The 15547-nt window shown below is 34.3% G+C and overlaps 1 protein-coding gene across 3 annotated transcripts in view; it reads right to left on the bottom strand.

Annotated features, from left to right (window-relative positions):
* LOC108331439 (DExH-box ATP-dependent RNA helicase DExH14) overlaps positions 1 to 15547 on the bottom strand; it is a 51009-nt gene that overhangs the window by 16971 nt on the left and 18491 nt on the right. For all 3 annotated transcript variants that reach the window (XM_017566114.2, XM_052877185.1, XM_052877186.1), the window contains 21 exons: positions 15228 to 15350; positions 14967 to 15116; positions 13957 to 14169; positions 13485 to 13640; positions 13177 to 13401; positions 12990 to 13091; positions 12805 to 12885; positions 12608 to 12688; positions 11115 to 11318; positions 10894 to 11010; positions 10661 to 10783; positions 10295 to 10384; positions 10091 to 10216; positions 6506 to 6568; positions 6265 to 6353; positions 5910 to 6000; positions 5509 to 5658; positions 5235 to 5426; positions 5052 to 5117; positions 2106 to 2261; positions 1877 to 2020 (listed from right to left, as the gene is read on the bottom strand). In XM_017566114.2, coding sequence (XP_017421603.2) covers positions 1877 to 2020; positions 2106 to 2261; positions 5052 to 5117; positions 5235 to 5426; positions 5509 to 5658; positions 5910 to 6000; positions 6265 to 6353; positions 6506 to 6568; positions 10091 to 10216; positions 10295 to 10384; positions 10661 to 10783; positions 10894 to 11010; positions 11115 to 11318; positions 12608 to 12688; positions 12805 to 12885; positions 12990 to 13091; positions 13177 to 13401; positions 13485 to 13640; positions 13957 to 14169; positions 14967 to 15116; positions 15228 to 15350 — 2742 coding nt within the window. The remainder of the gene's footprint in view (positions 1 to 1876; positions 2021 to 2105; positions 2262 to 5051; positions 5118 to 5234; positions 5427 to 5508; positions 5659 to 5909; positions 6001 to 6264; positions 6354 to 6505; positions 6569 to 10090; positions 10217 to 10294; positions 10385 to 10660; positions 10784 to 10893; positions 11011 to 11114; positions 11319 to 12607; positions 12689 to 12804; positions 12886 to 12989; positions 13092 to 13176; positions 13402 to 13484; positions 13641 to 13956; positions 14170 to 14966; positions 15117 to 15227; positions 15351 to 15547) is intronic.

A 15547-nucleotide genomic window follows, 5' to 3' on the forward strand; every position in this document is an offset into this window, starting at 1 on the left:
TTAGTGTCTATTTGAAGCCCTTGCCATAAGGAAGATGATTATAATTGCTAAGGAGCATGGTGAGTTATGTGATGGTTATCAAACTTGCAAGTTAACCCATTACCTCATATGAGATTACGTGTCCAATCATGGCTTTCGAGTCAACTCGCAAGCAAACTCGTTTTTCATCTAAAACTAAGATGTAGAATCCCTGAACTCGTTCAAACTCATGAGTTTGCAAGCAACTTAGCGAGTTCGATAGGGTTTTAGCGTTTTCTTATTCAGCCCTTTCTTCTACCTTCTCTTGAACCAATCTCAATCGTGCCACTTCGCGTGTCGCCGTTGCGATCGCTTGTCGTTGCCTGGGTCACAATCGCTTGCCATTGTTGTCACATAGTCACACTCGTTGAAGAAGTAGTATTCAGCCTTACCCTGTTTTGTGTAAGTGGTGTGGAGTTATATTATTTTTGTTGTAAACCCTAAACTACACCAATTACAATTGTTCCTACCACACCCAATAGTCCTACATTGCTTAGGAGTCGAGGTTAAGCGTAGTTTAAATACTCCTTCCACCCTCTGAGGTACCTTTTAAGGACAAAACCCTCAATTTGGACAACCTTGGGTTGTTTCTATTAGAATCCAAGGGAAAAATCAAAGTAATATGGATTCATCATAAAAGACATGGAGGCGAGTGAAGAGGTAAGTGTTATTGAAAAATTTACCCGCTTTGTTGAGAAAGGAATAAGGATGATGTTAAATATCCTATTTCATGATATGTCTGCATTGACAATCTCTTTAATGGAACCATAAAAATAGAAGTGAAGAGAGCTCTCGTATAGAAAAAACCCAATATTAGAGATTGGTGAGAAATTTTATTTATTTATTCAACAAACACAAGACGTTTATGCAGTCAGTGTGGTAAGTGAGTTTATGCATGATCCGACAAAAGGACACATGCAGGAGTTGACAAAATTCTTTAATACTTAGTATCAAGCACAAGAAATGGTCTTTAGGCAAAATGACACTTTGACCTTGAAGATATTTACTAATGTAGACTATGCAAATTTTGTTGTTTAAGAAAAAAAATCAACATTAAGATATTGTACAAAAAAAAATCAACATTAGGTTATTGTATATTTCTTAGAGAAAGTCTAGTGATTTGGACAAGAAAAAAACATGATAGGGTATCTCATTCTAGTGCAAAAACAGGATTTCATGCTCTTGCTCAAGATGTGTGTAAAGGAATATGGATGAAGATTATACTTCATGACCTTAAAATAAAGGATAACATCCTTGTGTAATTGTACTATAATAACAAGCCATGAGCACTTCCGATAATTTAGTCCAACAAGACTAAAAATTAAAATTGATAGGCACTTCATCAAAGATAATCTTGAGGGACTTGGCAGATACAATCCATACCCCTACAGAACTTCAAATAGCATACATTTTCACTAAAAGACTTCCCCAAGGCAGATTCCAAAATCTTGAACGAAAGTTAGGAATAAGTGATATTCATTTACCAACTTCAGGGGGAGTGTTGTAGATAAAGATTATTAGAATAATACATATTCTCTACTTAGTAATTAGGAAAAACCATCTTCAAAATCTGCCTACTCTTTTTTAGCATAATTTTGTTTCCTTCTTTCAAGGTTTTAATTAATACAAATAGAGATTATGAGAATATAATTAGTGTGATTGTTATCAATAAACAATTTTTTATTTTCTTACGTTGTTCAAGTAAAGTTAATATTTGTAATACTAATACTAAATGGAATTGATTAATCTAAATGTAGGAAACAACCCATGACTCTGAAAATTTTGAGAAAAGCATATAACCACTTAGTATTTACCTATTTTCTATTTTAGTACAAGTAAGGCACCAAACCATACTTACCAGTCTACGAAATAAATAAGTCCACGTAAGATAATGCACTGCATCTTGTTTATGACAAATGGTTCCAGAAATAATTTCAGCGTTAATGTGATTGTGCAAATGCTCCCTCAAACTACTCTCAACAGGAAAGGGTTCATACAAAAACTGCAACATAAAAGAAAAAACAATATTCTGAGCACATTAGGCTAAAAATTAAAAGATAAATATAATCAGCAACCTCAATTTTGACCTTTTTATAGAAGCTCTTTTTGGGTTCATGAACAAGAATCACAGCTTTCCCATGTTGATCAAACTGAGGGCGTCCAGCACGACCCATCATTTGCAAAATATCAGTGATTGGAAAATCAACATACCTCTTTGCTTTTCCGTCATAGTACTCAGTTCCCTGCAAAAGATGCAAAGTATTGTTGAAATAAAATGTTGAAGATAAACACCAAGAGAGATTCAAATGTTTTGTCCCACTTTCCTGTCAACATAACTGTGACAGCTTTTCCTGTCAACATCATTGGGACAGCTCATTTTCCTGAGTTGTTGGTATATAATTGGTACACAAGGAAAGTTTACAAAATATCATGTTCCCAAATGGTGGTTCAGGTTCACCTCACTTAGTATAATATCCAAATACAATGATAGGTTTTTCTTATACTATCTACACCATTATATAAAGGGAATTCTGCCATCTGGTATAGACAATTTTTTTTCTGCTAATTTTACCCTTTAAGTAACATTATTAAAATTAAAATGATTACCTTACCAATTTTATCCTTTAAATGACTTTTTTTTTTAATTTAACCAATTTTTTAAACAAACATTTTTTTAAACTAAAATAACTGTCTATAATAGAAAAAATTATCAACAAAATAAATAAAAACCTATATACAATAAAATTTAATTTTATAATTATATTATAATAATATTTTTACTACTTTTGGTTATCATAAAAAAAAAGAAGTGAACATACAAAAGCGTACATGTGTTTAACAAGATAATCCTAAAAGGAGTTAGGAGTCATGGACTCAACCATGACATGGTCAAGGACCACAAAATCTTCCAAGCCAAGAACAAAATAGTATCCCTACCCCCACCACCACAAGGTTAACGCATTAATAAGAAAATTTTAGTTTCGTTCGCTAGTCACCCGATACATGTAAAATTAATGAATTTGTTATGAAAATAAAAAAGGGAATAATAATAATAGAAATGGTAGTACAGTAGTACTTTGTTGAGAAAAGAGAAATTGAGAAGGAATAGAAGAATTTTTTGTTAATGAGAACAAAATAATATCAAATAATGAAAAATATTTCGTAAGGTATATTTCTATCAAACAGTGTTATCAATATTGGATAAGAGAAAAAATATAGCAGATTATAGTGCAAGTATTGTAGTCAAAAGAAATACCATATCTGAATATAGATAATTTTAAAAAATGACGAGTGGCAGTGGTGAGCGCGGCAATGAGCCTATGAGGTCATTGCAAGCATCAGAGCACGACAATGAGCATTGAGGTCATTGCAAGCATCAGAGCACGACAATGAGCATTAAGGTCATTGCAAGCATCAGAGCACGACAATGAGCATTGAGGTCATTGCAAGCAGCAGCAATGGGACTAGAGAAGAATATGGAGGTGCAAGTAGAGTGTCAAAGTATCAGGCTAAATTATAATATTTTTGTTAGTTCAGATATGACCGAATTTGCAACAAAATTATCACTTAGGCTTTTAACCCAACATAAGAAAAATAAAAATAAAATAAAATAAAAAAAGAGATAATCAGTGTTTTCTTTTCCTGTCGTGCCAAGCCGTCCCTACAAATGGAGTTTTCTTCTCCTACACTACTTATTTTGCCACCATGCAAACCAGTATCACCATTGCCACCAATTTCCACCATGGTTCTACCATAATGGATTTTCGATAACACTGCTACCAAATCATATCACATCTCCCTATTTAACATAATCAAAGCATATCTCTGACAAAATCAAAATCATATCTCTAACACTCCACAAGTTGGATCATAACATATCGACTAAAATATGATCAAATTATAGTATATAAATGGATACAAGCTTCACAATAAAAGAACAAAATGTTCAAATGATACAGCCACTGCAGGAATGCAAAAAATGGCCATTGAATAGCAAGGACACTAGGAAGAAAACCGCTAAAACACTGTCGGAGAGCACAGATGGTCATCAACAAGGAAGAGAACCACTAGGAGGCTGACGGAAAGAGTAAATGGCCATTGAATAACAAGGTGGTTGCCAAGTGGAAAAAGCTCAACGAAAAAAGGAAAACAGACAAAAAATGTTGGTGATGAACAATAACACCAGTTGTATCACCAAAATAACAGCAGCGTTAAACAATAACACTAGCTGGAAAAAAGCTCATTAAAAAGTGTCATCAACGATGAAACAGTTACACTGTCTAGAAAAGGTTTCTCAAAATGTTGTCGGCAGTCAACTATGACAGCATAGGTGAATAGTGTCTCAACATGAACAGTGTGGCAAGGAAAAAAACTGAAAACAGAATCTAAAATTTTTACTCCTATGACAGTTGGACCCATAGGAAAACCATGAATTTGAGCCTTCTTCTCCTTAAGCTTTTGATACCATGTTAAAAGGATAAATGAAAAGACAGGTCAAACCGGATGGTACCACTCTAGTACCATTGTGAGATCAGAGAAAATTAAGAATATACTGAATTTTGTAGGTCGTGTACATGCATGAGTATTCTTATGTACAATAAAGGAGATACAATAATAACGGGAAATGTTTGGTAAGATATTTCCATATCAAATCAAAATTGCATCTTCTCATTTAATGAAATCAAATCATATGCCAAACATAATCAAATTATATCTCTATATAATCCAATAATATACCTAACAATCAGAAATGTGTACTTTATAATTTTAATTTAGAAGAATTATATTAGCCATTCTCTTAGAAATGCCATTGGATATTTGAACACCACTCAAGGAAAGCTTTTCAGGAAATAAAACCTCTTATCAAAATCCAATTATAATTCAAAGCAAAGTGACAGCAGCTAGAACATGCATGAATGATAAGTAGTTAACAATCCCATAAATGAAAACCAAACAGGCTTGACACTAGAAAAGACAACATCAAACGATTGCCAACAAAATAGCATAAAAGGAAACACCTACAGAAATATCACCTTGATAATCACAAGATGAGCTGGAAGATTCACACCCCAAGCCAATGTGCTGGTACAAACTAATATCTGCACAATATTATAAAATTAACCAGTTATGGGCAAGTAAAAATAATGTAGCTTTCAATTTCTTTTTCTCAATATAAGAAATGACAAATGTCAATTTTTAAGGCAACAAAAGTATACCTGAATTTTGTTGTTTCCAAAGAGTTCCTCAACCAGTGATCTGTCTTTGTCATTCAGACCAGCATGATGTAATCCAATGCCAAATTGCAAAGTATGCCTAAGGTTTTGGTCAGAGACTTGAGACAGAACCATCTGCAGGGTTTCCTCAGGCAAATTAAGAAACTGTCTTGATTGTTCATCCGAGGCAGCAAACTTGAATCACAAAGAAGAAAGATTAATAACAGCAATCCATAATGGAATAAATATTATTTCTCACATGAGATTGAATCTGCACCTGAATTAGGTCAAGTGCAGTAAGTCTCGTCTGACGTCGGGATGAGACAAATATAAGAACTGGTTTTGCAGGTGAATGTGTGCATATTGCAGCATATGCTGGTTTATTCATGCTGTTCATCCTTGGGCAATAATACTTTCCAGGATAACCCTACAAGAAAACCAAAATGTTAACATGTTTAAAAAAATTTATTTTGATTATGCAACAGTAGGGGTTTGCTTAATAGGAGAAAACAGGTGTGGAGTTTTTGCATATGGAAACATTGACATGCGTATCAAATTTCTATTCCTCTATTACCCTCATTCACACTTTCTACTAATCACACGAAAGTTATAATAATAGATAGACAAAGAAACAAACAAGTTAAGCTGTTATCTATCTGAAATACCAGATCCACATACCTGAATATGAACTTCCAGAGGTACAGGCCTCACACTTGGCTTGAAATTGAAGAGTCCGATTTCCTCAACGCCTAACCAGTCAGCTAGATCACTACATATAGAGATTAAACAAGGAAATATAAGTTAATACAAAAAAACTCCTTTCCTATGCTCTTTCTCTCTCTACATTTACACATACCAAGTCACTCACTAGAAAATCACTAGTGCACATGGAAAAACAGTAACATATTAAAGGAGAGTGGAGAGCACAAGATTATATACAGAAATTAGTGGCATAGAAATTAAGAAAATGGAAAACGAAAATTATTTATATTGAACTTAAATTTTCATAAGAGTGGAGAGAAAGTAAACTTACCCAGCATTAGCCAGTGCTGTAGAAAGGCCAATAAATCTTACTGGTCGCTCTGTTTGGGATGATATATACCTCATCCTAGATACAATAACCTAGACAGAAATTTCCATGTCCAAAACAAAAATATTGCTCATAATCACCATCTCCAATTTTAATAAAGAATTCACAATACCCAATATGCTATAAAGAAATAAGATAAAAAAATGTAGTCACTAGTATATTGCCACCATTCATAAGCATATACCTCAAGGATTGGCCCACGATCTGCTCCCAATAAGTGAATCTCATCCAAAATCATAAGTCCAACCTATTGATCATTTGCATCAAGATTAATACGTGAAGTAGATGACTTCAACATTAATATAGTTAGATTAATAATATTACCACTGAATCTATATATAAGAAACAAGGAACAAATTCATCAATACAAACAAAAGTGGTTAAGTTAGCTATTTTAATTAATAACATAATTCAAAATTATATTCCTAGCATACCATTAGTATTTCTCAAAATTAGGAGGAACAATATTCAACTTTATTCTATCAATTATGAGGTCATTGCCCCTATAAATACATGAACCTACTGGTTATTTTAGAAAATATGGATAGCTAATTGTAAAGAGACAAATTCTTGTCATTACGAGATTGTTTTTATACACATAAACCAAATAGGGAGATACGACCATTATAAAGAATAAAATTATATGGATAAAATATAAGACTTCTAAAATACACAATGAGCACCACGGTCCACTGTTTTGACACAACCCCTCATGAGTAAGTGTTCTGCATTACCAGCTTGAATATAATTTTTCAAAGTTATTGTCTAGCTTTTCCTTGATAAAATCTTTGTTCATTTGGTATGTTCAATTCTCTCATAATTCATAGGGTCATGGGCTAATACTAATTGCAGACCTATTGTAAAATTATAACCTAAAAGTTCATTCCAATTTATCTTCAAGTTTTCCAATATAATCTTCCATCATAGATGTTCACATATTCCTTGGGTCAGGGCTAGAAGCACTCGATCTAGCTACTCCAGTGTGTCTTTTGCACTTCCAAGCCACTAGGTTTCCATCAAAGAAGATAAAATATTCAATAGTGGATTACCGGTCCATAATTAACCCTACATAATCTGCATTGGTAAATGCTTTAAGATTTACACCCTGTTTCTGGAGTCCTATTTAAATACTAAACAATTCTAAAAGCAACTTGTAAATGTGTTTGCTTTGGTTGGTGCATAAATTGACTAACTAGACTCATAACAAAAGCAATGTCTGGTCTAGTCATAAGTAAGTAAGCCTACCTACTTGTCTTCAATACATTTCCTTGACCATGGCAATATCCTCCTCTGCACTTCCCAACTTTATATTTGGATCAATGGGAGTACTAGCTGGTCCGTAGTCTGACTTACCTATTGTTTTAAGCAAGCCTATAATGTACTGATGTTGAGATTTGTAGATTCCTTCCCTAAAAATCATTTGAGTCTCACTATTGTCTTAATCTAAAATTTTGTGGCAAGGCATTGAATTAACATTTGTTTTTCCTTTTTGTCATCATCAAATATTATAATTCATCTACATATACCAATAATATTGTTACTCCCCTTCAACTTGAATGTTTGATAAATAAAGTGTGCTTCCCTTAACTTTGCCCAAACTTGTCATAACTCTGGTGAACCTTCCAAACCATGTTCTTGAGGATTCTTTTAGCCCATATAAATCACATCTTAGCTTGCAAAAAGTTCCGCTAACAACATATCCTTCATAAGCCGGTGGCAACCCATGTACTTCTTCAAGGTCTCCATGTAAGAATACATTCCTCACATTGAACTCCTAGAGCTCCCAATCATGATTTGTTGCTAATGACAATATTACTTTGAATTGCATGTTAGCAACCAAGGAAAATGTCTCCAACTAATCCATTCCATGGGTTTGAGTGAGTCTTTTGGCCACTAACCTTGCCATGTAACATTTAATGGTTCCTTCAGTCTGATACCTTACTGCATATACCCACTTGGACCCTACTGGTTTTTTTCAAGTTGGTTAGGTGACAAGTTCCAAAGTCATATTCTTATTTCCATATCCTGTTAGATAATACTTCAGATACAAAGGAAGGTGTAGTCGTAGAGTTTAGGTGTGAGAAAGGTTTTATGTGTAGGAGAGAATTTTTCAAAGGATAGAAAATTAAGTTGAAGTTGAAGTGTTTGCTGGATGCCTGCTCTTGTTCCCTTTCCAAGGGAAATGGGAAGGTCCAGATTTTGGTTCACCCATGCTTCTAAATTTTCAGAGACGAACTCATTCGAGTTATTGAAATTTATAGGATTAAAAAGAGTTACCTCATGTAATGATGGAGGGTTGAGTTCTTAGACTAGACAGATTGTGGAATGCCCTATCCTCACCTTGAAAAAACCCAACTTTTCCTAAATTTCCCACTCTCATTAGATACAGGTTTAGGTGCAGGTCCCGCTGCTAGTTCAGCAGGTTCAAGTGCAGATCTTGCTTCCGGTTCAAGAGGTTCAATTGCAGGTTCTGTTATTTTCTCAGTTTCAGGTACAAATGCCCTATTCAGCAGCCCAAAAGACCCAACTTCATCTCTTACATTCTCCACCTGAAGATGAGGCTCTTCAAAGTAGCACTCTTACTCATTAAAGGTAACATCCCTTGACACAAAATGTTTTTGACACCACATTAAAACCAAAAGAAAATGAAAATCTATCAGAATATGTTATGGAGATAATACATGTGGGCTTCTCCAATTTACTAAGGAAACATCTCACCCTGTATCTCTTCAGTATCCAGCTGGGCAGGCACAGATTTTTCACCTTGTCTATTAACAATGTGTGTTTGACCTTGCCCTTCCCTTTTATGAGAATTTTCTTTTTGCTCCCATTCTCAGCTTGGGGATTTTTCATGTAATTTCCAGCACTTCTTCCATGTATGGCGCAGCTTGTTGCAGGACCTGATCATATTATGGATATAGGCCTACCAAAAAATCATAGACTCCATCTTGTTCAATTTACTCCCTAAGAATTGTTGAGTCCTATGAACACTTTGTTTCTATAACATGGTAGCAGTCCAATTCCATCCACATAGATTTGATTTTACTGGAACTGGTTTGTTTTCCCGTTTGACAGCCATAGTTTTCATCTTTACATCATAGATTTGAGTAACATCCTTGGACTTAGAACAGGTTTGTTCCACTATACGAATAACCTCCTTTGCTGAACTAAGAAGCATGCAGGTATCACTGATTTGCAAGACCATTGAATTCCATAGCCATGCCATGACCGTGGAGTCTTCTTCATCTCTTCATTTCAACTTGGCATCATTTTCGTAAGGGGCATTCTCAGTCAGGTGATTGACCTTTCCCTTTCCTTTCAAGATAGTCCCAATGAGTTGAGTTGAGATGATTTGAAATAATTCTTCCCATTTAACCAAGAAGCGAAATGAACATTCTGCAATTAAGTATGTGATAGGAGTCAATGTAGTGCAGCAATGAAGGTTGTTTTCTAGGGTTACGGTTAAAGGCTCCCAAAGATTAGGAGCTCTTATGCCATTTCAAGTTTAGAAGGAATAATATTCTACTTTATTGTATCAATTATGGGGTCATTGGACCTATAAATACATGAACCCATGGGTGGTTCTCTTAGGAAATATGGACAGCTAAATCTAAAGTAACAAATCCCTTTGATAACGAGATTGTTCTTAAATACATAAACCTAGTATTAATAGCAATATGTGTTATAAAGCATAAAATTACAGCAAAGATAAAATAAAAAATTTCCTAAAATACACATCCACATACTTTGAAGTCATATATGAATTCACCTTCGTGACATAACTACGGGTATGCCAATTACGACTAATTCCATCCCACTTTTCAGGAGTAGATATGATGATATCAGCTGACAAAAGAGCCATCAAATCAGGAGTATAGTCTCCAGTCATTTCAACCTGATGAAAAACATGATATCATTACCACCAGCACCGTGTACATTTTATTCATTTTTTTCTCCTTAAAAACATTAGTACCATTTTTTTCCTTAGTTGAGAGACAAGACGCTTTTGCCAATCACTCATTCTTTCCCTGACTATTGCTTTCAAAGGAGCTATATAAATAACCTGTTTGTTAAAGCAGCAAAGTAGGTCATACACTTCATAAGATAATGTATTTCTTAATGAAAATATCAAAGATTATCAATAGTGAAAAATTTAAACAAAGTATAAACAAAGTTCGACATTTATTTCTACAAATTAATAAACATAATGTACAATGTTTGCTATTCGTTCACTTTGTCTCAAGACAGTACATAAGTAAGCACCTTAAGTTGCTACCAAGAGCAAGCACCTTAGGTCCATGCTCTTTCTAAAAATGCATTAACAAATTTGAGTACAAACCTTCATATCAGGCTGAGTATTGAAAAGACGAAGCATAGCAAGCTCAGCAGATATAGTTTTTCCACTACCAGTTGGAGCTCCTAACAGAACATTATTGTCCGTGTGATACAAGGTATGAAAACTCTGTCCAAGTCCAATAAAGACGTAACAGAACAGTCTTAATATGTTCTTTATGTATTTAAGCCCACAGTGCATAACCTAACAAACTTTGCAGTATGGAAAATAAAACATACCTGTGTTTGTATCGGATTAAAATGTGAAAATTTATACAATCCTTCATAAGCATTGTTGCCGAGAGAAGACACAGGGAGAGGTTTTAAATCAAGGAGTTCTGTATGAGATGTACGAGCCTAAAAAAAGATATTTACAAGTGATAACAAACAGCCAGGATCAGTTGCCAAGAAATAGATCTAGAATTGAAAAAAGAAAAAGAAGGAAATGAACACTGTAATACCTCTGGCAATGGTAAATTGTGAAAAGTAATAGTGTAGAATGCCTCAGCATGAAGCCATGAATCAGAAACAGCATGGATATAATATTGCGGTGGATGTGGTTCAAATATAGGTACAGTGAAGGAAAGCTTATAAGGTTCGGCTCTAGCCATCCGTTTTGTCAGCGTAAAGAGTTCCGAGTGGTAGATGTGATCATTCTCAGAATCCTGCTTGAAATGGTTGATCATGCATGCATTTGGAGTTAACAAGTATCAAAACATAACTAGTTAAAAGTTTGTTGGGTAAGTTGATGTCCAGATGAGAAAGCAACATTACACAATCTATCATCACTAAATACTGGAAAGCCACCTTAATTGGGGTCACCCTAGCCTGCCTTAATTGCAATGATTTTTAAAGTTGACAATTGTAACTTCAGAGGTTGTTGTTTAGTCTCTCATCAACTGATATGAGATCAAATCAAAATATATAAATGGGAAACATCCCTCATCTCATAAACCAGTTTTGTAAGACTAAATTAAGGCCAAACAAACTTTCTAAGAATGTACTAGCATTCTTCAATCATACATTAGACGTTTCATATGCCAAAGTACTTACGTTAACAGTATAGGTTAAACAGAACAGCATAAGCTAAGATGATTCAGAGACAAGAACAACTTCTAACAAATGAACAAGTTTAACACGTCAGATAATGCAAACCAAAAAAATAACTTCAATACATAGGGTGGATAAAATAAAACATTTAAAAATAACTAATCAAGATGAATTTTTATGTAGGTTTTCATGTATTTTAAACTAGGAATGACTCCCTTACAGGCACTCCTTGATGTCATTCACCTCTCTTCTCACCCATATAAAAGGATTAGGCCCCTTGAACCTTCTAGTGCAATTTTTTAGTAAGTCATTTTTAATTCCTTACTCATTCATTGAAGAGTAAATTTTTTATCTTATTAACGTGTTAGAGAAATTCAAAAGCTCCCTTTTGGCCTTATCTTATCTTTGCACAGTGGAATTTAATAAAACCAATACTTGGAACAGCTGTATAGGCATTATAAAGCTCCACCTTGTGGTATGTGATTATATGTGGTACTTGCTCACAATGTTTTCCAACTACTCTTACATTGTTGTGCTGTAGTCTATTTATAGTTATTTGGCATTTTCAGTGATTGTTGTGCGTGTTCTTAGGGTTTAGGGTTTAGGGTTTAGGGTTTAGGGTTTAGAGTTTAGAGTTTAGGAGGTTTGTTTGGCAAATCAGCTGAATTAGTTTAGAGGGTGCTTCACTATAAGAAACTGGGAAGATTTGTTATCTGCTTAACTCTATATTCCTCATTGTTTTCTCTTTTGTTCCTTTGTATGGGACTATTACTCATCCTCTTTCTCTTTCAAAAATGCTCTCTTCAGTCAAATAAACTTCTCCTCCATAACAAGTGTTCAGATTTTTTAACAAAAAACAAGGAATTTACAGAGTGCTGCATCATCATAGAAAAATTTATTTCACCTCAACCAAAATCCACCAACGTTGAGCACTACCATGAAAACGATCTTTCCAAGTGAAAACAGGCGTAATGACCAAATCAACCTGAAAATAACGAGTGATTGTGTAGAATTGGATGTCAAGACTATTTTATAAGATGAAATTAATGAAAAAAATGTGAAACTAAGCCGTCTCGATAGGTATTCATAGCTGTAAAATACCTTCAGCACAGTTCTTGTAATTGGACTCACAGTTGCTGATAATTGAAGTGATGGAAAATACCCTAGGTTTTGCTTGACCAACTAAAAAGGTGAAGGAGTAAGAAAATAATAATCAAAATTTCTTGAACATCTGAACCAACTTCTGAAAGAAACTTTTCAACATTATTCTACTAAAAGGTACATACCCTTCCTCCTGGTGCATACCGAATTAATGCCCCAATGTCTTTTTCCTCCATCTCAAACAGGCGATCTAGGTCAGCCCCACGCTCTTCAAGCTTTCTCAATATCTATGAACCAAAAAATACTATCACACACCAATATGAAATATTATATAACTAGAAAATTTAGGGAAAACAATAGTTAAGAGCAAACTTCTGCAGAAAGGTCCTTGTCAAATTGTCTAAGAGGATGTTGATGTGGCCAAACTTGACGATCCACAGCTTTGCTATATTCCAACATGAACAGAGTCATCTCACACCAGCCTCTTCGTAAACAAATCTCAAATAACGCCCGTGTTATTCGAGCCAAGCTTGCACTAATATATGCAGCATCAGATACCAAAGAAAAAGAATCCATAGAACCTCGAGATATGTACAACTGCAAACAACAAAGCCATATCTTATTCATTCATTTACTCAGGTATCCTAACTGGAAAATTGAGTCAAACTCAAGAACAAAACCTGAATCAAAATGGAAATTTTTCCATGTTTATTGGAAGGACCACCCTTGATTTCCAATGGACATGATGTGCGCGCCAACGTCTCTAGCTCATTTTGTTCTTCTTCTCGAACAGCAATATTTTCAAATTCAGAAGAATGTGCAATCATGTTAATCACCTAGAGTGACAAAAGGTAAAAAGAACATAAAATAACAAATACTGATAATAATAATTTATAAATGTCAATAGAATGGATGCATGTTTTCATAGGCTTATGGCAAAGAAGATATAAAGATACATTAGATGACTAACCACCAAAATACACAGCTTCCCTAATCTTCTGGGAAAAAAGCATATAAAAATGAACAATAAATTTTATTGTAGGAAAACACCTTTTTTAGGGAAAAAGTTGAGAAAATTATTGGAAACAAGAGGCAGGTTCAGGTATAAGCTATCACCCTTTGATATAGTAATTGACAGAACACTTGCCCTACCTCACTGTCATTCATGTGCCGTCTCAGCATTTCATTGTATGTTTCTACACTGGAATATTGAATGTAAAAATGGCTTGCAATGCGACCAAGCTCAGTACAATAAAAATTGCCACTTTTCTCATCAAAACGCATCATTTTTGCTTTATCAAGGGCACGTGCAGCATCAATTACAAGAGACCTCTGCTTAGAACTAAGAGCAGGATCCGCCATCACCTAAAGAATATAAGATTAAGAAATCACCTGTCTTACTCCATACAGTAAATAAAAAAATTATCAATAGAAAACCTTTAAATACATATAGCTAATTACTGAAATTATTTTCAAAATGATTGGCAGGCACACTTCATTATAAAAAATGTGTGGAACACAGAAAATTAGCAATATTCTCATTCTTTTTGTAGAATATGCAAACAAAAAAAAGTGTGGACTTCGAAGTTACAGCATATCAAAAAATTAAATACAAGTTATTTATTTTTGGTATATGTTCTTATTTCTTTATTCTGTGGAATAAGAAACATGTAATTGTGGTTTATATGGTACCTATTTCTTACAGAGAACCATGTACTTTGAGATGAACCTTCTCCTCATAACACAACTACATTTAAGGTCAGAACTAGAATTGTCATTTACATTTCTAGATTTTTATGGATTGAAGAAAGTTACTAATATTGATGGAGCTCTCCTCTCCCTGAATTTGAATGAATCCAATACAGTACCAGGGCTGGGCAAAGGAATTATAGAAGAATAACAAAAAACTGCCTTTCTCAAACGAAACCTCCTGCCATATATCTATCTAACCAGTTGGTATTCAGTTAACAGCCAGTTATAAAGTTGATGTTAACACAATTAGGTTCAATCCATTGCACTTACCCCTACCCTTTGCTTCCTACCATACACCTTTTACATAGGAGGTTAGTTCAGTGAAAACATACATCAAACATAAACAAGCCAAAAGCATACAAATGCATCATATAACTGGTTCAATAAAGGAAAAGTTTGTAGTTTGGTACCTCGTCCCACCCAATACCATAGGCTAAAGGATTCATCTTCATCCTTATAAAAAGATAAGTATAGCCCAGCCAAGCACAGGCTTCCTTAACATTAGTTACAGTACCCAATGCCACCTCTGCATTTAAATTATCTTTCAAGGAGCTAATGAACTGCATAAGATCAAAGAAACCACTCAACACAATATGAAATACATAAAGAAAATCTGATGCATGGTATGCAAACAGAGATTCAAAGAACAAAAATGAACATGTTATTATTACCTGGCTTTCAATCGGGAGTTGGCTTGTCAACAGTCGCAGATAATAAGCTAGTTTGTCATGTGACGTAATTATAATACCTTCACCACTTTTGTCAAACTGAGGTCTCCCAGCTCGCCCAAATATCTACATCAAAATTTCATAGAAAAAGCCACTTAGTTAATTTATAAAAAATAATGGGCTGTCAGCTTCAAGAAAATTATCCTGTTTTTCCTATCAGTTCAAAAATATATTATTTTCCGAATAACAATGAAACGGGGAAAAGTTATTTTCATTGTATCTGTTAGGTGTCTAACGTGCTTCAATTAGTTTCCTGTACAAAC

This window comes from Vigna angularis, chromosome 4 (assembly GCF_016808095.1).
Source record: "Vigna angularis cultivar LongXiaoDou No.4 chromosome 4, ASM1680809v1, whole genome shotgun sequence".
In the NCBI taxonomy this organism is placed as follows: Eukaryota; Viridiplantae; Streptophyta; class Magnoliopsida; order Fabales; family Fabaceae; genus Vigna; species Vigna angularis.